The sequence below is a fragment of the Manis javanica genome, chromosome 4, assembly GCF_040802235.1.
Source record: "Manis javanica isolate MJ-LG chromosome 4, MJ_LKY, whole genome shotgun sequence".
NCBI classification, from domain to species: domain Eukaryota; kingdom Metazoa; phylum Chordata; class Mammalia; order Pholidota; family Manidae; genus Manis; species Manis javanica.
In genome coordinates, this window is record NC_133159.1 from 34,400,869 (window position 1) to 34,421,778 (window position 20,910).

General features: G+C 55.0%; 3 protein-coding genes across 7 annotated transcripts; all 3 read left to right on the plus strand.

The window, feature by feature from the left end:
• The first annotated feature begins 1,930 nt into the window (after nt 1-1,930).
• On the plus strand, nt 1,931-5,273 carry DPH2 (diphthamide biosynthesis 2). Of its 3 annotated transcripts, none has more exons than XM_017672052.3 (6): nt 1,931-2,359; nt 2,579-2,691; nt 2,934-3,157; nt 3,357-4,040; nt 4,125-4,301; nt 4,383-5,273. In XM_017672052.3, exons 1-6 carry the CDS (start codon nt 2,213-2,215, stop codon nt 4,505-4,507), a joined length of 1,470 nt encoding a protein of 489 aa, XP_017527541.2. In that variant the 5' UTR covers nt 1,931-2,212; the 3' UTR covers nt 4,508-5,273. The 3 variants fall into 3 exon arrangements, with proteins under 3 accessions (XP_017527541.2, XP_017527542.2, XP_017527543.2); XM_017672053.3 differs by having other exon boundaries at nt 1,934-2,331; XM_017672054.3 differs by having other exon boundaries at nt 1,934-2,307.
• A 1,351-nt stretch (nt 5,274-6,624) lies between these two features.
• On the plus strand, nt 6,625-9,899 carry ATP6V0B (ATPase H+ transporting V0 subunit b). The gene is made up of 8 exons (XM_017672048.3): nt 6,625-6,801; nt 7,546-7,594; nt 7,834-7,917; nt 8,044-8,121; nt 8,303-8,372; nt 8,494-8,545; nt 8,759-8,949; nt 9,597-9,899. The coding sequence occupies exons 1-8, from the start codon at nt 6,735-6,737 to the stop codon at nt 9,621-9,623; spliced, it is 618 nt and encodes a 205-aa protein (XP_017527537.1). The 5' UTR covers nt 6,625-6,734; the 3' UTR covers nt 9,624-9,899.
• An 889-nt stretch (nt 9,900-10,788) lies between these two features.
• B4GALT2 (beta-1,4-galactosyltransferase 2) lies at nt 10,789-20,554 on the plus strand. Of its 3 annotated transcripts, XM_017672077.3 has the most exons (8): nt 11,037-11,146; nt 12,505-12,543; nt 12,662-13,017; nt 13,209-13,444; nt 16,363-16,553; nt 16,745-16,867; nt 16,980-17,084; nt 19,695-20,554. In XM_017672077.3, exons 3-8 carry the CDS (start codon nt 12,714-12,716, stop codon nt 19,843-19,845), a joined length of 1,110 nt encoding a protein of 369 aa, XP_017527566.1. In that variant the 5' UTR covers nt 11,037-11,146; nt 12,505-12,543; nt 12,662-12,713; the 3' UTR covers nt 19,846-20,554. The 3 variants fall into 3 exon arrangements, with proteins under 3 accessions (XP_073089888.1, XP_073089887.1, XP_017527566.1); XM_073233787.1 differs by lacking the exon at nt 12,505-12,543 and having other exon boundaries at nt 10,789-11,146; XM_073233786.1 differs by lacking the exon at nt 12,505-12,543 and having other exon boundaries at nt 10,916-11,054.
• The last annotated feature ends 356 nt before the right edge of the window (nt 20,555-20,910 follow it).

Sequence of the window (20,910 nt, forward strand, 5' to 3'; positions counted from 1 at the left end):
TAGCCACACCACCTAGACTGGAGCCATTCAGAATAATGCCATTGCTCTTGGAGTGAGGTGGAGACTGAAGTAGTATCAGCAGCCTCCCCTACACCTCATTAAATTAGTCCCAGTTTATGCGTGCATACATTTATTAAATGAGAAGTGCTGAGAACTAGGTCCCTTGTTCTGCCTTGCCTTTTTCTATTAAAACAAAGGCTGATCTAGTCCATAGCTACCATGCTAAGCTGGCAGAATGGGAACAGTGAAGAAAAGCTGCCTGGAGGAAGTTTCATTTCTGATGGGGATAGGAGGTTTCCTAGGTAGGGGACTTGGGGCCTTGGGCTGAAAGTGAGGTGGGGCTTGGTCCAGTTGGGAGGGAAGAAATAGAGGCTTTGAGTTCAAGGGTGGGTTTCTCATGTGCAGTTATGGAAGATACCCAAACTTAGATATGGCTGAGGAGAAGTATGGAAAGTAGGGCTCAGCTTGTGTGCGAGGATGCATGGCATCCCCCAGAAAAGGAAGAAAGGACCTAGTGTTGTCTGTGTACCCACAGCTCCCACCTCTGTGGTAGGTGATGGGCACACAATGCCCAGGGCTTGGTCAGGACCAGGGACAGCTCCTGGCCTGCTGTTGCTCTCCTCACTTAATCAAGGTCCCCTCCCTTTCTGTCTCTCAACCCTAGTTACACCCAGGCTGCTTCTCAGGCACCCCATCCTTCTCAGTAAGATCTGGAGATCAGTACTGGGTTCTCCGCATTGCCATCCCTGAGTCTTGAGTCTCCTTGGAGGTGATAAGAACTAGTTACTCCCACATTTGTCTCACTCCTGCCCCTGTTCTTTCCCTAACCTTTGCACAAATTCTTTGTCCTCCATTCTTCACTCTCCTTCAGTCTCTCATGCCAGCTAGCATCAGTCCCCCTTTCATGTGAAACACCCTAAGGCTACTCTGTCCCCTTCCCCTGCCCCTCTTCAGTACCATTTTAATCTTACTCTTGATTTCTCACTTCTGGGGAATTTGAACATGTTTCACTTACTTTTAGTCCTCTTCTCCTGCTACATGGTATCCATGTGTCTCCCTCCTTCTTTCCCCCATGATCAAATGTAGCAGAAATAAGCTAGGAGAATGAGGAGTCTAAAGCCCAGCTTCTGAAATCAGACCTGGGTTTGATAATGATTGTGCCACTGACTTGCTTTGAACCTCAATTTCCTCATCTGTAAAAATGGGACAATTCTTACTCAAAGACTAAATTCTAAGACTGTAGTGCCTTATGAACAGTAAGTGCTCAATGTTTGCCAGATTGACAGACTGGGGGAAGGGTAATATAGCAAATGCTTTCAGGACATGATATGCAAAGAACTACTTTTTGAAGTTTTGTATCCAAATTGCCTTGACCTAATACTCCTATTAGGAGTACTAGGGCTACAGCCCCCTTTCTGCAGATGAAGAAACCACTGTAGAGTCATTGAGTGACTTTCCTGAGATTTTTGTTAAGTATTAAGTGTCAGAGCACAATATTCAAACCCAGGCAGTTTGGCACCTGAATTTTAAAATTACGTAGTTCTACCTCCCAAACTATAGAGTGCACGTGAAGCGCCTAACAAGTGTACCGCGGATTGGAGCTGCTCAAACTGGAGCACAATATTCAAACCCAGGCAGTTTGGCACCTGAATTTTAAAATTACGTAGTTCTACCTCCCAAACTATAGAGTGCACGTGAAGCGCCTAACAAGTGTACCGCGGATTGGAGCTGCTCAAACTGGAGCAATTATTTTCAATATAATTGAAAATATATATTTCAATTCTAAGGGAGGGTGCTGGGCTGAGCCTGTAAACTGGCGGGAGAGGAGGGTCAGGGGAACTTCAACACCCACAAGGCTCCGCGCCTTCCTCTCAGGCACTCCCGATTGGTCCCTGCCCTGCTGAGACCTTTGGTTCTCTGTGGGCGGGTCTGGCGAAGGTTAGAGGGCGGGGCCCCATGCTAATTTAAGAATGGTAAAATACTACTGGCCCCGCCCCCAAACCCGGAAGTAATCTCCGGGTAGGCCCAGGTGGAGTAGAGACTGGCGAGTCTGGGTAGATTGCCGGGCTCGTCCGAGGTCTGCGGGTTGGCGGACTCCCCAGCTCCTACCCCAGCCGAGCGGCTCTGACCAATTGAACGCTGTTTTTGAGAACGGGGCGTGAAGCTGATCGAGGGAAGTACCAGCTGCTTTCCTCCACCCAAGCTGTGCCTCATGGAGTCCACGTTCAGCAGCCCCGCAGAGGCGGCCCTGCAGCGAGAGGCCGGCGCCCCAGGCCTACGCACTCCTCTTGCGGACCTGGACCAAGTGTATGAGCTGGAGCGAATCTCTGGGTTTGTCAGCGACCTGGGGTGCCTGCGGGTGAGAGCGGTTAGGGAGGGTTGGCTCACCTCTCCAGGAATGGGTCGCCCAGAGGAGCAGGGTCTTGGGGTAATTTTGTTAGGACTGGGCTTGGCGGGGTGGGGAGGTGCTCCTCTGGAGGAGGGGCTTTAAAGGTTAGGTAGGGACTCCCAGAAGTTCTTCCTTGAAGAGACTCGGTGGAGGAGAGGCTGTTTCAGGCTCAATGGTTTATGCTTACAGGTGGCCTTACAGTTTCCTGACCAGCTACTGGGAGATGCGGGGGCCGTGGCTGCACGACTGGAAGAGATCACTGGGTCGAAGATGTTCATTCTGGGGGACACAGCATATGGCAGGTGTGAACTTGAGCTTAAGGACTGAGGGTCTAGGGATCCAGGGCTCATGGCATTTCCCCTCTGTGACAGTATCTGCCTCCAGGCTGTGTTTCTTTTTGATGATATTCTCTTCTCCTGATACTAGCTCCCCTCAACGACAGTGTCTTCTTTTAGTAACATTTTCTTTACTGACCACATTTCCCATTGATGACAGCATTGCATCCAGATGAGAACTCTTCTCACTAACGGTATCTCCCCTGCAGCTGCTGTGTGGATGTACTGGGTGCTCAGCAAGCTGGAGCTCAGGCCCTTGTACATTTTGGCCCTGCCTGCTTAAGCCCTCCAGCCTGCCCACTGCCCGTTGCCTTTGTCTTTGGTCAACGTTTTGTGTCTTTGGAGCTATGCGCCAAGGCCTTTGAGGCCCAGAACCCAGACCCCACAGTGCCTGTGGTGCTACTGAGTGAGCCAGCCTGTGCCCATGCCCTAGGTAAGGGGTTTTGCCTGTGCATGCAGGAAGGGTGGACCAACTACGTTGTGCCTTGATTTCCCCATTTCTGTACATTCCCATAGAGCTCTTGATATGGGCTTGACCCCAGTCTTTGCTTTTGGGTCACAGTCAGTCTCCTGGGGATGAGAGGGCTCCTGCTTAGCCAGGCTCCAACCCTGACACCACCTCCTTCTTCCAGAGGCCTTGGCCACTCTCCTGCGCCCGCGGTACCTGGACCTGCTTGTCTCCAGCCCAGCTCTTCCCCAGCCAACGGGCTCTCTCAATCCAGAGCCTGAACCTTTGGAACGTTTTGGGCGCCACTTCCCCCTGGCTCCAGGGAGGTGTCTGGAAGAGTATGGTGCCTTCTATGTGGGGGGCTCTGAGACTAGCCCTGACCTTGACCTCGACCCTGATCTGAGCCGGCTGCTCTTGGGCTGGGCACCAGGGCAGCCCTTCTCCTCCTGCTGCCCAGACACTGGGCGGACTCAGGACAAAGTTGCCCAGGCTAGGCGCCTAAGGGCACGTAGACAGTATCTGGTAGAGAGGGCCAGAGATGCCCGTGTGGTGGGGCTGTTGGCAGGCACATTGAGTGTGGCACGACACCGTGAGGCACTGGCACACTTGCGGAACCTGACTCAGGCTGCCGGCAAGCGTAGCTATGTGTTGGCCCTGGGACGGCCCACACCTCCCAAGCTTGCCAACTTCCCTGAGGTGGATGTCTTTGTCTTGTTAGCCTGTCCTCTTGGTACCCTAGCTCCCCAGCTTTCTGGTAACTTCTTCCGGCCTGTATTGGCACCATGTGAGCTGGAGGCTGCCTGTAACCCTGCGTGGCCACCTTCAGGCCTGGCTCCCCACTTCACACATTACAAGGATCTGTTACCTGGTGAGTGGTGGGGTACTGCCTGAGCTGGAAACACTTGCAGTATAGAATCAGGGAGCCAGTATGAATCCTCTTTCTCTCTCCCAGGCTCTCCTTTCCATGTGCCCCTCCCACCACCTGACTCAGAACTGTGGGACACCCCAGATATTTCACTCATTACTGGGGAGCTCCGACCTCCACCTGCTTGGAAGCCATCAATTGATCCTGGATGCTCAGCCCTGACCCCTCGGCCCCGACTGGAGCTGGCTGAGAGCAGCCCTGCAGGTAAGTGTGCCAAGTCTCCACTCCCATCTGAACTCTTTTCCCAGGTCCAGGTTACTCAGCCTCAGTCTCTTCCCTCTGCAGCCTCATTTCTTAGTTCCCGGAGCTGGCAGGGGCTGCAGCCCCACCTGGGTCAGACACCAGTGACAGGAGCTGTGAGTGGAAGACGAGGGATTGCCATCGCCTATGAGGATGAAGGAAGCAGCTGATACTATGTGGGGCCAGAGACACAGATGGACTTAAGAATCACTACTGAGGGCTTTAGTGCTCCCTGCCTCAACCTCACCCATCTGCCAGGATCCTTGAAGTAGCTGAGGATAGCATCCAGCTCTGTCCTGTCCTGGCACTGGCACACGGCCGAGCAGATATTGGCTTAGTAAATGCCTGTTATTTGACTTACAGGGACTGATTTGTGGCTTTTTTAAATCCTCCTGGGAGCAGCCCAGAACCTCTGGCCAATCCCAGTTTTTGGTGTGCAGGTGATGGTCTCACAAGGGCAAACGCAGGTTCTAAGACCAGGGTCTCTCAACCTTGGTACTGTTGACATTTGGGCCAGACAATCCTTCATTGTGAGGAGCTCTTCTGGGTACTGTGGGATAGTTAGGATCATCTCTGGCTTCTGCCCACTAGATGCCAGTAGCACACTCTTCCCCAGCTGTGATAACCAAAAATGTCTCCGGATTGATAAATGTCACCTAGTGGGGCAAAACTGGCCCGAGTTGAGAACTACCAGTCTAGACCTGTGCTGTCTAGTATAGTAGCCACTAGACTCTTGGGCTATTTAAACTAAGATTAAAAACTCAGTTTCTGTCATACCAGTAATATTTCAGTGCTCAAATAGCCAAAAGAGAAGACAGTACAGGTATGGGAATTTCTATTGCAGAAAATTCTGTTGGGCAGTGCTGGTCTATGATGACTCCGATTTGTTTTTAGGGAGATCACAGAAACTTGAATAAACCAGATGCTTGTTCTCTTTCTCTCTCTTGTTATTCATCAAACACTTCACATCTTGTGGTTGGATATCTGAATTGTATTTGACTGTATTCCTGTCTCCAAACAGTGTAGTTGGGAAAAGAAGCAATTAAATAAGCAACTTCCACTCAGTGAAACTACGCTTTGTGAGGAAGGAAGCTGCCAGGGATATTTCTTCATTCCCTTATTTGCTGAGGGTCTTGACATACTGACATTGGTTCAGGGTGTTGAAAAAACAGGTGAATAAGGGATGTGGTCCCTGCCCTCAGGGAGTGCCTAGTCTACTGGCAGAAGCAGATCTGTAAACTGACCATGGTACTAGGACAAGGAGGGCACCAGTCATGTATTTTACAAATTTGTATTTAGGACCCACTGTGTGCCAAGTGCTGGTAATAGAGCAGTGAACTCAACAGAAATCTTTCATGGTGCTTGCATTTTCATGGGGTGGGGGTGGGGGACAAGCAAAGCACTTAGTATGCCGAGGGGTGGTAAGTAAGTGCTATAGGGAAATAGAAAGTTGGGAAGGAGTGTATTAGAAGCAGAGGGGGCACTTAAGTGCAAAGGCATTGCAGTACAGGTATGGCTGCTATGCTCAAGAAGTAGGGAAGGCCATTGTAGCCAGCTGAGAATGGGGGCGTGTTAGCACATGCACTGAGGGCGTGTAGAGGCCTGGTAGGCCATTATAAACACTGTCGTGGGTTTTTTTAAATTTTTATTAAGGTATCGTTGATACACAATCTTATGCTCAGGTTTCATATGAACAACAAGACTATGGCTTTAATTCCAAGTGAAATGGGAGCCGCCAGGGCATTTTAAGCAGGAGAGTAACATCTTGTTGAAGTTGGTAAGGATCAGGGCAGCAGGGGAGCTCACAGGGCACACCACCCTGCCTCTGGATTACGGAAAGCTTGCTGGAAGATTGATTTCTGAGAACTGCTTGGTGTTAGTCAGACAGTGGGGTGGGCAGGAAGAGTGCTCCAGGTAGCGGAAACAGAATGAGCAAAGTGAGGACGAGAGCAGACACCCTTGCAGACGGCAAGGGAGGAGGCCAGTGGGATCAGCACTGGCCTGGAGCCTAAGGTAGGGAGGTCTGACAGCAGGCTCGGGTGTAAAGTGGGTCAAAGGGGGGCCGAAGCATCCGGGCTGAGGAGGAGCGGGCTTGCAGATACGCGAAAGGGATCAGCCAGAGATCGAGGTACACAGTAAGAAGGGCGCGGGGCCTGGAACGAAGTGTAAGACTACAACCTCCACCACCCTCAGCGCCAGCAGTTCGGCCATGGCCACATTCTGCATCCGCAGCGACGCGGCGCAGGGCCTGGCGGTGGGTCACGTGGCGCCGGGTGTCACGTGGGTGCGTCAGGTGACGCTGCGGGGCGTGCGAACAAGCTGCGGGGCGGACGGTGGACGCAGGGACGTGGTTTTAGCTCTGGCCCCACCGACCTGAGCCCCGCTGTCATTGCCGCCATGACGGGGCTAGCGCTGCTGTACTCCGGGGTCTTCGTGGCCTTTTGGGCCTGCATGCTCGTCGTAGGTGAGGCCGGGCCCTGACGGGCGGGGCCAGCATCCGCGCCGAGCTGGCAGGGCTGCAGTTCAGCGGGGGAAGTGGGGCCCGGAGATACTGGGCCCCAGGGCTGGCTCTGTGCTCCGGGCTCTGGGACTTGCCTCACCCCTTTCGGAGCGGCCTCTGACATCGACAGAGGTGACCCGAATCTCCAGCTGCTTGAGGAGGGGTACAGGTGGGGGTAGTTGGCGGGCTGTGAGAGCAGTCCGATCCCTTTCTGGCACTGCCCCCACCCCACCCCCGTCCCACTGCTGTGGTCCCCTCTTGCTCCTGACTGGCCTGCTTGGGTCACGAGTCGGCTGGTCCACTTCCTCTTTTCCTGGTTGTTTCCCCCCTCCCCCCCACAGCTTGTTGAGTAAACGGGGCTCGGATTGGACTGGCGGGATCTGGTGGGGCCTGGTCGAAGCTCTTGCTCCCCTCCTCCCTCCAGGGTATTCAGGCCTGTCGGTGGCTAACCGTGGAGAGTCTTGGGCTGTGAGGTGGTGTCACTGAGGGAGATATTACTGAGGGAGTGGCAGGAAAATGGAGGTCTGAGCAGACATCTGTATGGACAGCTGTGCTGTCAGGTGGGGGCCAGCCTGGGACTCTACCTTGATTTGGGGGTAGGCAAACCTATCAGTAGGTGGCCCATTAGCTGGGCAGCAATTTCTTGTTCAGGTTAGGGAACTTCTTTCTAGAGAGCAGCCCCTAACACCTTTTTTCTTACTGTTGCAGGAGTCTGCTATACCATTTTTGACTTGGGCTTCCGCTTTGATGTAGCATGGTAAGGGATGGCTGGGAGAGGATTCCCCTAGGGGTTCTTTCTAATTGCAGCCTGCCTGCCTTCTCTGGTCTGAACTCCTATCCCACCCCACCCCCAGCCGCCTGGGTTATAGACCTTTGGGAAATAAGAGGTGTCTTGTCTTAGCACGCAAGACTGGTGGGGTTGGAGGGGGTTGGGGGGATGAGTTTGGGGCCCATTCTTCCAGGGCTGAATTGCTCTCCTCCCTGACTTAACACCAGGTTCCTGACTGAGACTTCCCCGTTCATGTGGTCGAACCTGGGCATTGGCCTGGCTATCTCCCTGTCTGTGGTTGGGGCAGCGTGGTGAGTGTTAGGGTGGTGGGATGGGGGGGTGCTGAGTCATAGCAGGTGGTGTCACTGGGTCCTTAGTCATCCTGGGGGCAGTGGCAAACTGAAGCTCTGCTCATTGGTTTCTTACCCTTCCACCAGGGGCATCTATATTACTGGTTCTTCCATCATTGGGGGAGGGGTGAAGGCCCCTAGGATCAAGACCAAGAACCTGGTCAGGTAAGTGTGAGGCCCTTGGAAGGTTTGTCAGAACCAACTACATGGGGAGCTGCCTATGTGTTTGACCTGACATGCTGCTAATGGGATGTCTGGCAGAAAAAGGTGGCTGGGGACTCTCTGGGGAGGCAGGTTGGTTTTTTTCTCATCTCTTTCTCCTCTTCACCCCTTATGCCACTACCAGCATCATCTTCTGTGAGGCTGTGGCCATCTATGGTATCATCATGGCAATTGTGATTAGCAACATGGCTGAGGTAAGGAGGACCAGGGTGGGGTGGGCATCCATGTCAGTGTGTTCTAGGCATTGTTTAGCAAGGGAAGAGGGAGGAGGAGTGGTGTGGGGATGGTTTCTGGTTATATCTTTGCCTTCTTTAGCCTTTCAGTGCCACTGACCCCCAGGCCATTGGCCATCGAAACTACCATGCAGGTAAGTTGGTATATGAAGGTAAAAAGCCGGGGCTTCATACCTGCTTCCCGTGCCCCAGCTAAGACTCCTCATTTGATATTTTCTCACTGACTTTGGCCTGATTTTCAGATTTGGGGTGGTGATTGGCCCCAGTAGAATATGTTGAGCCCTTGTCCTTATCTCTCTTTGTGCCTGGCTTGGCCTCAGTGCTCTCTCCCTCCCCCTGCCCCACAGGCTACTCCATGTTTGGGGCTGGCCTCACAGTGGGCCTGTCTAACCTCTTCTGTGGAGTCTGCGTGGGCATCGTGGGCAGCGGAGCCGCTCTGGCCGACGCGCAGAACCCCAGCCTCTTTGTGAAGATTCTTATCGTGGAGATCTTTGGTAGTGCCATCGGCCTCTTCGGAGTCATTGTTGCCATCCTTCAGGTGCTACATCCCCCTGTCCTTGTCTTGAACCCAGCCTTACCCTCCTCCTGGAGGAGCCACAGTACTCCCTTCTCTGCCTATAACCAGAGAACTCCTAAACAGCACCTCCTACCCATCTTCTGGTTTTCTCCATGTGAAGATTTCGATTTAGTCTGGTATCACTGATGACTCTTCTGTTTTTTTCTTTGTTGCTTTGTGTCTATGTATCATTGATTTAGTTTCTCTCTTTCTGTACTATTATTTTGTCTCTTTATTTGTAGTCTTGTCTCTGTCTGCAGCAATCTGTCTTGGTGTGTTTGTGTTTCTCAGAGCCTGTATGTATCTGTGCTGTCAGTAGGACAGCAGTTCTGAATTACATATATCTCATCTGTGTGACAACATTTGAGTGTGGCTAAGAATCAGCCTGAGGATCTTGAGTGTGACTGTGGGTACTTAACTGGGTTGACTTTTGGTGACTAGTACTGTCCAAATGCCACTTCTCTCCAGTCTGTCCCAAACCTGTGTGTGTCACAGCATGTCCCTCCTGGGCCAGTCCTCCATCTGCTGTGGTCGGTCAGTCCTGCCGTGGGTGTGCTAGGGCTTGTCTTTTGTCAGTGTCTTGTCAATTCCCCTGTCCCTTCCTGACTTCTCCTATTCTTCTCTTGCAGACCTCCAGAGTGAAGATGGGTGACTAGATGATCTGTGTGAGTGGGGCCGTGCCCCACTTTTATTTATTTGTGGCTTTCCTGGGACAGCTGGAGCTGTGCCCCTTAGCCTTTCAGGGGGCTTGGTGTTCAGGCCCCCCCTGCACTCACTTCTCGCTGCCTGTTGACTTAGAGGCACTGCCTGGCTGGATCCTCAGTGTGAGGAGTGGGCTGCTGATGACTTGTGTGTGCAGCTGTGCACCCATGTCCCATCTCCCCCCCATCTCCCCAGTGTTTGTGAAATAAACATGGTATTTGTCTGGGTCAGTGCTGATTCTGTTCCTTCGCCTTTCACCACCTTTCACAAAGGGTAAACAGGCATATAGGCCTCAACTTCACCAGCCTCTTGCCTTTCTTATTCATATATACTATCTCTGTTCTGGACAGAAACCAGTTTTGCACTGGACTGAGGACTCTGTAACCCTGAACATCTTTACTGAAGGGAACAATGAGTACGGGGATATGGGCCCAGGTGTTGGGGGAGGCGTGTCCTCCTAGTCCCCTTCCTCAGGTCTGTGTCTGCTAAGCCCAAACGGGCCACATCTACTTACCTGGCTCTACCCTCAGGCATCCATCACCAGCTAACCCTGTGGGGCTTGGAGCCCATTCACTGAGTTTGCCTATCCCAGCGTCATCCCCTGCCCATAACTAATTTGATCCCTTGTTCCCAGGACCCTGTCCAGCGCCTCCCACTCCTGGCCAATCTCTTACTCCTGTAACCCTAGAAGTCCCACCCACCTCCAGGCCCCTAACGCATAGTTTCGTCCACACCTTTAAGGGCCCTACTTAATTCAGTCTCCTTTGCTGGCCGAAGGCGGACCTGTAATCATGCTGCTGTCAATGAGTTGACAAATTCCTAACCTGCCCGCCCCAGTCGGCCCTAATGTCCAGAATCCTCTCTGGCTGGGCTCGCGCTCCAACCCAGCACTTCTCCGTAATGCTTTTGACACTCACACCATCCTTGGATAAGCCCGACCGATGTCTTCCCTCCCTCCCTGGTCCTGTGCCGCCTCTGTCCCCTTGCTCCGCCGCGCTTGGCGGCCGGCAGGGGCGGGCGTCGGGGGCGCGCGGCGGGTGCGGGCGCGCTGGAGGCGGGGGGCGCGGGGGCGCGCGCGCGGGCGCGCCAGCCGGGCCTGCCCCTCCGAGGCGCCGTAGCGCGGGAGGGAGGCGGCGGCGCTGTGGTCCATCGGTCCGCGGGTCCGTGGGTCTGCCCGGCCGCCCGGCCCCGCCCTGCCCCCTGGGGCTGCTCGGCTCCATGGCCCGCGGCGGTGGCGGGAGGCGGCGCGGGGGCCGCAGGGGCCGCTGACCGGGCGGCGGGAGGCGGCGGGGCCGGGCCATGGGGGACAGAGCCGTCCGCAGCCGCCGGAGCCGGGAACCCAGCCCGAGTCGGAGCGGCGCCCCCTGCTGAGCCCCGAGCGCCGGGTGAGAGGGGGGCGCGCGCCGCCCCAGCCTAGGGCCCCGAGGTTCCAGACCTGGCCCCACGAGGGACGCCCCGAGATCCCCGCCCAGGACCGGTGAGAGGAGCAGGCGGCCAGACCCCGGCCTGACGTTACCGCACCCCACCCCCATCCTTCGGTTCCCCCGGGGTTCCTCTGCGCGCCCCCAGGAAGCTTCCCTTATTGTCCTCGCCCGCGCCCCGGCCTCGTGGTGCGGGGAGGGGCTCCACCCAACGTTTCCCCTTTGCCTCGGCCCCAGCCCCACATCCACAGACCCAGTCCACACCCCTCAACCCCCCATGCTCCACACCCACCGGGTCTTTGCTGCCTCCCCCGGTTGGGGGTGCCACGTGTTCAGGCCACTCAGCCTGCCAGCCCCGCCCAAACGCACCTCTCAGCCGTCAGCCTGACCCAGAACCCCTGCTCCGGAGGGAGGGGTGGGCATGTTTGTACCTGGGGCTGGGTGTTGTGAGCTGCCCGGGAGCCTGTATGTATGGCTGTGTAAGTCCAGAAGCAGAGGCTTTGTGTGTGAGTGTGTGACTCTGTGAGTTACTGTCACCCGAGTGTGTCTGTGACTCTGTATGTAGTTCTCTGTGCGTGAGTGCAAGTAACTATATAGCAGGGACCCAGAGTGTCTGTGGTTGTGTGATACTTTGTATCTGTGAGACTCACCCTGCTCCCAGCAGCACTGCTGGACATGCCCCAGAATTATTGCTGCTCTTTTGGAAACACAGCTGGAGCCAGGGCTCAGGCAGGACCCCATCCTGCTGTGCTGAGTGCTGTGCCCCGTCTTCAGGGCCTAAGGGTTCCTCTTCTGGGAATCAGAACCAGAAGGCTGGGCAGGTCTCAGAGTTCATCCCAACCCTTGAGGTGTTAAGGGAGGGGTGTTTTGTGCCCCACCCCATATTTTGACCTCTTGCTCCCATAAACATCTTATCCATATTTGGGCCACCTGGATGCCGAGGGCCACTTCCCAGCCTGGTCCCAGCTGGCCTGGCCTGCTTGCCACTGGGACATGTCCGACCAAACCACTACCCACCATGCTCCTGGGAGGACTAAAAGTCATGAATATAAAGTGCTCCTGGGAGGTACTCAGTAAATGGTCTCCCTTCCCCCAGACTTTGAGTCCTGGGTTGAGGAAGCCCTGTCAGGTGTCTGTCTCTGAGGCACAGATACACACATGTGGGTCTTTAGGTAAACATGTTTCTATGTTTAGTGTGGTCATTGATCATGTGTCTATGTTCCTGAGAATACATATGTGTGTGTGTGTGTAAAGTGCAATAAGGGCATGTACCTGAGTGTGAGGTCATGTGCAGTTGTGCATGTGTGTGTGGTATTAAGGACGAGGAATGCAAACAATATGGCTTAGTACTCCGGTGTGTAAAGGTGTGTGAGAAGTGAGTTGCCAGGGACTGTGTCTGTGTGTCTATTTGCAGGTAGAATGTGAGTCCATGAGTGTCAAAGGGTATAAGCAGGTAAGTGTGAGGATGTGGGTCCATGAGTTGAGCAGTAGGCAGGAGGTGGGTGGATAGCTTTGCTCGCCCCACCCTGACCTGCTGGGTCTGTTTCTCTCCTACCCCTGCTCCTGCTCAGGCCGGCAGCCGGATGCCCGGGCCCACTAGGCGGGCCGACGGCCGCCTGCGGGATGAGCAGACTGCTTGGGGGGACGCTGGAGCGCGTCTGCAAGGCTGTGCTCCTTCTTTGTCTGCTGCACTTTCTTGTGGCTGTCATCCTCTACTTTGACGTCTACGCCCAGCACCTGGCCTTCTTCAGCCGCTTCAGTGCCCGCAGCCCTGCCCGTGCCCTCCACCCAGCTGCCAGCAGCAGCACTAACTGCTCTCGGCCCAACACCACTGCCCCCAGCTCAGGACTCCCCGAGGCTCCGAGCGCCCGGCCCGGCCCCACGGCTCCTGTCCTGCCGCCCTGTCCTGACTCGCCACCTGGTCTCGGTGAGTGCAGGGTTGGGGCCTGCCTGTAGGGGTGGGCCGAGGACCTGACCTGGTTGACTGGGGGAGTGGACCTTGGCCCGTGGGTCTGGGGCTGTTGTAAGAGGACTGTTCCAGGAGCCTCAAGCTGAGAGGGAGGGCTGGTGTCTCTGGATTCTGATGAAGGCCTGACCCTGCCACCACCCTGCCTGCAGTGGGCCGACTGTTGATTGAGTTCACCTCACCCATGCCGCTGGAACGTGTGCAAAGGGAGAACCCAGGGGTGCTCCTGGGCGGCCGCTACACACCACCTGACTGCACTCCAGCCCAGACAGTGGCAGTCATCATCCCCTTTCGACACCGGGAGCACCACCTACACTACTGGCTCCACTACCTGCACCCCATCCTGAGGCGACAGAGGCTGCGCTATGGCATCTACGTCATCAACCAGGTGCACTGCTTGTGGCCCCTAGTCCGGGCATTGGTCTCCAGAGAACCCACAGCACCCATGGGTGCATACGTGGGGGTGGGGGCATGCATGGGTCCTTGTCTGTCGTGGATATGTGAATGTAGTGTGATCCATATGTGTGTAGCCTCAGTGGGGGTGAGCCCTGTTGTCTACCCTTGGTAGGCCCCAGCCCATGGTTGTGGAGGCTTAGGGTATGCTGGCTAGGAGAAAATGTTCAGGGACCCCCAAGGAGAGACCTGAAAGAGGGATGCAGTCTACATTAGGGCCAAGTGCCAGCCACAGCTGAGGCCCAGAGGCTCAGCTCAGTGTCTGAGCCCTACCATGGACTGGGCTGGAGCTGGTTACTGTGGCCCAGGGAAGGTCTGATGTGGGTCTCCTCCACACAGAGAATGCCCAGACTTGGACTTGGGTCCCTGTAGACTCCAGGATGCTGATGTGTGATGAGTTGCAGCAGAGGCCATGGGGGCCAAGAGGGGCTTGTCCAGCCCTGGGGTTGGGCAGTGATGATTGCGATGGATCTTGAGGGATGAACAGGCATTAGCAGGTGGAGGGACTGGAGGGGGCAGGCATTCTAGGCACAGGGATCTGGAGGACCTAGGTCCCAGCTAGAGAATTGCGTAGTCTTGTTTGTTCAGAAACTGTTAGCTGAGATGGGGGGTCTAACATGTAGTTGGGTAGCAAAGATGAGGCTGGAGGAGCTGGCAGAGAACAAATCCAGAAAGGTCTTAGGAGGCATACTAAGTGGGTAAATTCCAGCCTGAAGGTGATGGGGCACTATTGTAAGGCATTAAGGGGAGAGTAATGTGTATGTCTGCTTATTAGAAAGCTCTCTCTTATTGCTTGTGGAGAACAGGATAGAATGGGAGACTGGAGGCAGATGACCAGTTGGGAAAAGGCTCCAGATGTTCAGGAAAGAGATGGTGAACATGCACATTATTGGGCAGTAGTTGGGAGAAAGGGAGAGATGTGACACAAATAGGGGAGAGTAAGGGAAGGGAGATACCAGGATACCTTGAGGGCTGCTGTCTCAGCTGTTTGCTGTGTGGATGGCTGTGGCCAGGAGCGAAAGGGGAAACCCAGGACCAGGCAGGTCTGGAAGAGAATGTGACTCCGAATTCTTTTTTGCAGTGATGAGTTTGAGTGTCTGGGGAAAGTATGAGAGGAATGTTCAGCAGGCAGTTGGAGAAGTGAGTTGACCTAGGAGTGAGGTGTGAAGTAGAAAGAGGGATCTGGGAGCAATCAGTATATAGATGGTCCCTAAAGCCAACAGTGCCCAGCCTGCCCAGGGAGCATGGGACCTGGGCACATAAGGGACAGGTAGAGAAGGAGGGACCACACAGAGGCTGCAAAGGTTGGCCAGAAAGGTTCGAGCAGACAGGACACTGTAGTGTCCCAGAAGCCCAGGAATAAGTATCAAGAAGGAAGCATGGCAGCTGTGTTAGCACTGCCGGGGGAGTAAGGAAGGATGTGGAGCAAGCAGCGTCCAGTGGATTTAGCAACAAGGTGGGCCCAGAGAGAGCCATTTCAGGGGCATGGTGGGGGCGGAAGCAGATTGCAGTGGGTTGAAAAAGGAATCAGATTTGACAAAATGGAAATAGCCAATTGGAGATAATTCTTTTTAAAAAAACCCTCTGCTAGGAAGGGAAGGCAAAAGGTAGGGGCAGTGGCTAGAGGGAGGTTTATTTTTCAGATGGGGGAGAACTGAACATGTTTATGAGCTATGTGGGAGAAACCTAGGGTTCCTGGCTGGTGAGAGAGATCAGAAACGAGTGCCGCTGAACCCAGAGAAGGCAGACAGTTGCTCTGGGGCAGGTGGGAGAGAAGGTACTGTGGGAGGAGAGTGCGAGGGGGGCTGAGTGGTCCAGGATTTGAGGGGAGCAGCTCCACCCAACCAGGCTGCCTGGTGGAGAGGAGGGACTGCTGTTCCTTCCCTCCTTCCAGAAGGACTCACTTGAAAATGCCTCCGTAGGAGCCTCTCCAGCCTGGAGATTGTGGTTTGGAGCAGGGGACTTGGGAACCAGCTCCTGCCACGGAATCTTCTTGCTCTGGCCAGAATTTGGAACTTGGGCCTGAATGACTAGGATCCCAGCCTGAAGGAGAGCTGGCCCTTTGGCCCCATTTCTCAGGGAACCCCAAGATCACTGGACCACGATTGCCTATAGACCCATGCTTGTCATTTTGTGGGGAGACAAGTGAATCCAGCCCAGCCCTGTCCTGGTGTCAGAGGCTGCCCAGAGAGTTGGATGTGGATCCACATGAGCCAGCAGACAGGTGGCTGATGCTTGGTGGCTCAGTCCTCGTGGTTTCTGCACCTTAGACACCGTTCATTGGGGCATTCACTGTTCATCTCACTTGGGACTGTGTGCCCAATAGGAACACTGTGCACTTGGTGCTGCTCATCTCTAGGATTTCCACTGGCCCAAAGAAGATGCCTGGCACAAAGGGCAGGGCCACAGGGCATGTTAGAATGAGTAAAATGAAAGCTCTAAGTCACAGTTTAAATGGACACTGGCATAAATGAAGCACACAGGAAGGAGTGGGTGGGAGGGTTTGGGCAGGGAGGCCTTTCCAGACATGAACTTGAGAAGCAGAGAGGGAAGGCATTCCAGGCAGGGGGAACTGCTAACACCAAGGCCTCAGGACCAAAACATCTGGCATATTCTGGGACTGCTGAAGAATGTAGCATACCTGGGTCTTGGGGTCTGAGGAGACTGGAGCCAAATCATAAAAGCCCTTGGAAGGCCAGGTCCAGGATAAAGAGCTGGACTTGATCCTGAGTTTCTGTGGGGAGCCACCTCAGGAAGGGGTTGGAAGGTCCATGGTGACTGCTCTGGACAGTGGTAAAGTGGCAGGTTCCAACCACAGGCCCAGAGCTGATACATGCCCTCCACCAACCCCAGCATGGTGAGGACACCTTCAACCGGGCCAAGCTGCTCAACGTGGGCTTCCTAGAGGCACTGAAGGAGGACGCCACCTATGACTGCTTCATCTTCAGTGACGTAGACCTGGTCCCCATGGATGACCGCAACCTGTACCGCTGTGGCGACCAGCCCCGCCACTTTGCCGTGGCCATGGACAAGTTCGGCTTCCGGTGAGGGCTCCCTTCTCCCTGGACCCAGACCTCCCACCCAGACTGCCCCACCTCCTCTTCCCCACCAGCCCTCGCTCCCAGCTCCAGTGCCCCTGCTCAGGCCGCTATAGCCCTCTCCCCACATCCCATCTCGAGTCCTCCACCTGGAATCCCCCCAGGCCCCTCACTGCCCCTGCCTTCCCATGCCACAGGTTGCCCTACGCAGGCTACTTTGGAGGCGTGTCAGGCCTGAGTAAAGCCCAGTTTCTGAGGATCAATGGCTTCCCCAACGAGTACTGGGGCTGGGGTGGTGAGGATGATGACATCTTCAACCGGTGAGCAGGGCCTGGCTGGGAATAGACCGGGTGAGGGAGGGTGCAGCACAGACAGGGTGGGACTTCTTGCCCTGCCTGGTGTCTGCTCCAGTCAGTCTGTCCCCATCCCCAGGATCTCCCTGACTGGGATGAAGATCTCCCGCCCAGATATCCGCATAGGCCGTTACCGCATGATCAAGCACGACCGGGACAAGCATAACGAACCGAACCCGCAGAGGTGATCCCCAGCACCCCTGACTGCAGGTGCCCCTGACCCTTTACTCTCTGGAGGTGATCCCACAGTGCTGCTGATCCCAAGAGGGAATCCCAAGGCCCCTGACCCTTGACCTCTACGGGATGACTCCCTGTTCCCTTCCCCATGCCCAGCCTCACCCCAGACACCTGCCCAGCTGGCCTGACTCCTGATGACTGAAATGCTAAGGCAGGGCTGCAGTCGTCCCTGATCACACTGCATTCCCATCAGTGCCCTTGCAGACCTCCCTTGTACCAGAGCAGATAGGACAAGAGGTAGGAGACCCCGGGCACAGCTCTTGGGCATGGGGACCCAACAAAGGTGGCCTGAGCAGCATGCGTCAGGGAGAAGAAAGAGCAGACCCCTCTGAGACTAGAGTAGGCAGCTCCATCTCTGAGGATGTAGCAACACTTTGTGTCTGCTGAGGACATGTGGAAGGTAGATAAGGGCTTCGGGACACTGCTGTAGGACTGTCTGGTGCCAAACTTTGTGGGGAGGGGGAGCCCAGAGCAGTCTACCCAATCCCTGCTGGATATCCCACATGAAGTTGATTCTAGGGAGGGAGGTCGGAAGTTACAGCACAGAGTGATCAGGGCAAGGTATTGTCCTGGCAGAAGAGGGCATGATGGTAGGGGGCTTCCTGGAGGAGGTGATGGTAAATGAAAGTTTGAAAAGAGTTATTCATTCAACAAATATTTGTCATACACCTACATTGGGCACAGTACTATATTCACCAGGCTAATGGAGGAGGCCAATTTGGATAAAAGGAATAGCATTTGTGGGAGTCTGGAGTGTGAACATGCATGTTATTTGCTGAGAGCCTGAAGCTCTTTGGTGTTACAATCTCTGCAGGCTGAGAGTGACAGTAGTGGTGGGTCAGTGCTGGTTGTCAAATCCTAGGGTGGGACTTTCACTTTTGTCCCAGGGGTGCTAGGGAGTCATGGAAGGGATTTAAGCAAGGAAAGGGCAGGATCAGATTTGGGTTCAGAAAGACCACCCCCTGAGTTTGAAGAAGGTGAAGGGCTGGCAGAGCTGGTGGAGCAGCAGGGAGGCCACCGAGGCCTGAGGGATGGGGCCCAGGGGATGTACTGGGTATGAGGCTGCTGTGCCCCCAGCTGGAACAGGGTGGTTCTGCTCTGAACCCAGGGTGTAAACGTCAGGGAGGTTGCAGCACTGACGTAGGGTTGATGTTTGGCAGAAGCATGAAGCACCTGACATCCAGGGAGATGACAGAAAAGCTGTTCAGATAAAACCATGGTGAGCAGGGAAGGAAGGGGCTTCAAGGCCCCTCAGAGGGAGAGTGCTCAGTGTTGGGACGGCTCTGGAGGGGGACCTGAGCTGAGCTCTGAAGGACTAGGAGGATCAGAGTACTGGGATGGGGTGGGAGTGAAGCCCCGGAAGCACACACAAGCCCTTGGTCCTGTTTCAGGAATAGCGCGTCTAGGTGCCACCATCAGTTAGTTAGTGATGTCTGCCTTGGGTGGGGAAGTGGCAAGGTGGCAAGACATTTTGGCTTAATGAACTCTGGATGGTAGTTCCATCTACTTAGTTGCTTTTGCCTCAAATCTAGTTCTCCTGGATTCCTTTTTCCTTCACCTTAAGTGTCCAAACCATCAGCAAGTCAGGTCAGTGCCACCCCCACAACATACTTGAGCCCAACAACTTTTCCCTTTACCACCTCTGCCCAGGGCAGCCTCTGTCATCTTGTCTGGACTACTGCAGTGGCCTCCCGCTGGGGTCCCACTTCCCCTTTTCCCTTCTGTATAGCTCATGTCCCCTTCCCCCCTCCCAACCTGGGTTAAATATCCCTCAGTGTCTTCTTACTCACGAAATAAAAAACTGCTTCCTCTGACTTACAGAGCTCTGCCCATACATACTCTGGCCTTCAAACTAATCTTACTGTTTTTTCCTTTGGCCCATTAGGCTCTAGCTACTTCCTGTGAAAATTCTTCCCCGTTTAGGATCAGCATGTGCTGTTGTTACCTCTGCCTGGAATGCTCTTCCCCGGCTGTTAGCTTCATGTCGCGTACTCACCCCTCCCAAGGCAGTCATCTTGGTCTCCCTCTCCTGCCTTCCCGTAGCAGTCTGATGGGTTCCTGTCTATTACCTGTCTCCCCTAGTGGAGTAGACTTACCTTGAGAGCAAGGACCTTGCTGTCCTGCCTGGCTGTGTCCCTGGTGCTTAGAGCAGAGCCTGGGACTGCTCAATAAACAGAGAGTGCACAGTGTCTAAAGCATGAGTGACAGAGAGGATGGCAGAGATGATGGGCTTGGGGAATAAAGATGAGCTGATACACAGGACACATTGCATTCAAGGTGCCTGTGGGATGCCCCCTGCTGGGTATGAGTCTCAGAAGGAAGGTATGAGATAAGGAACACTTGTGAGGGTGTCACAATTCTGAACTCAAGAGGGTGAGATCTCTGTTTTGAGGGCAGATGCAAGAGCAAAAGGGCTCCAGGCAGGTGGAGGTTAGAGGGTGGCAGGAAGAACGGAGTCCTCCCTGGAAGAAGCTAGGATGGTTTGAGCCTTAGCCCCAGAGGTACCATATTGGTTTGGTGGTTAGCCCTGATCTGGACCCGCTTCCATCTTATCTAGGTTTACCAAGATTCAAAACACGAAGCTGACCATGAAGCGGGACGGCATTGGGTCAGTGCGATACCAGGTCTTAGAGGTGTCTCGGCAGCCACTCTTCACCAATATCACAGTGGACATTGGGCGGCCCCCATCATGGCCCCCTCGGGGCTGACACTAATGGACAAAGGCTTCCAGTGCCAAGGATTGCCTGCCAGAGGACTGACCTACAGCCTGGCTGGCGGCTGCTCTTTTGGGGATCCCCCGGACTGAGACTGTGGGCTCTGTTTTTGGAGGGTCTTCCCAGATGCACCTGGATAGTTCAGAACCTACTTTGGGGGGCTTCCATGCTGGGCAGGCCCCTCAAGTGTGGCCCTCCCTGGAGTCGGCCCTCCCTCCTGCCCCTCCTGCCCCAGCCCAGCCCCCCTCACTGTCAGGGTCGGGCCAGCCCCTGCACTGCCTTGCGTGGCCCGGGCTAGGTCACTCCACCTCTGTGTGCCTCAGTTTCCCCCCCTTGAGTCCCCTAAGGCCTGAAAGAGTGGGAGGTATGACTGGGGGGCATTCACTGTTGCTTCCGGGGGGAATTCTCAGACCTGGGGATACCCCATGTTACCAGGGGAGGGGAAACCTTTTTCATTCAACATTGTAGGGGCAAACTCTGGTGTGCCCCCTGCTGAGGAGCAGCTCCAGGAGGGGACCAGGGGGGTGCTGTGTCGCTGCCTGGAATTGTGGGGTTAGGCTTTGCATGGAGGGTGGGTGGGGCTTGGATCAGTCAGCTGCTTCCTGCCTCCCCACCTCAGAGAGAAGGCAGCCCCAGGGCCGGCTCGTGTTTGTACATTGCACAGAAACTTGTGTGGGTGCTTTAGTAAAAAACATGAATGGAGCAGGCCCCCTTTGTCTGCTTGGAATGGGGATCTGGGACTCTGAACCCAGACCCTGAGTGTGTTGTGGGAAGGTGCCTGGAGTCTGGCCCGGGAGGCCCTGATTCCCCAGACCCCTCCAAGAGCAGCCCCCTGATGAGACTTCCGCAGGCCCTAAGGGGAAAGGTCTACCCGGCCACTGCCTCGTGGCCAGTGTAGGCAGCGAAGTAAACCCCGTGGGCTTGGATTCTTCAGTTTTTCTCCGTGCCCCGAAGACGAAAGGTGCCCGGGAATGGGTCCAATGTGCTTGGGGTCAGGGCCCTGGCTGCTTCGGACTCCAAAGCCACCTACCTCGGCTATGCGTCCCACTCCCTTCGAGC

Coding starts and splice junctions, on each gene's coding strand:
- DPH2 (XM_017672052.3), top strand. CDS start 2,213: ATGGAGTCCACGTTCAGCAGCCCCGCAGAGGCGGCCCTGCAGCGAGAG. Junction 2,692..2,933: donor GGGGACACAGCATATGGCAG/GTGTGAACTTGA, acceptor TCTCCCCTGCAG/CTGCTGTGTGGATGTACTGG. Junction 4,302..4,382: donor GGCTGAGAGCAGCCCTGCAG/GTAAGTGTGCCA, acceptor TTCCCTCTGCAG/CCTCATTTCTTAGTTCCCGG.
- ATP6V0B (XM_017672048.3), top strand. CDS start 6,735: ATGACGGGGCTAGCGCTGCTGTACTCCGGGGTCTTCGTGGCCTTTTGG. Junction 6,802..7,545: donor GGCCTGCATGCTCGTCGTAG/GTGAGGCCGGGC, acceptor TTACTGTTGCAG/GAGTCTGCTATACCATTTTT. Junction 8,950..9,596: donor TCATTGTTGCCATCCTTCAG/GTGCTACATCCC, acceptor CTTCTCTTGCAG/ACCTCCAGAGTGAAGATGGG.
- B4GALT2 (XM_073233787.1), top strand. CDS start 12,714: ATGAGCAGACTGCTTGGGGGGACGCTGGAGCGCGTCTGCAAGGCTGTG. Junction 13,445..16,362: donor GCATCTACGTCATCAACCAG/GTGCACTGCTTG, acceptor CACCAACCCCAG/CATGGTGAGGACACCTTCAA. Junction 16,554..16,744: donor ATGGACAAGTTCGGCTTCCG/GTGAGGGCTCCC, acceptor CCCATGCCACAG/GTTGCCCTACGCAGGCTACT.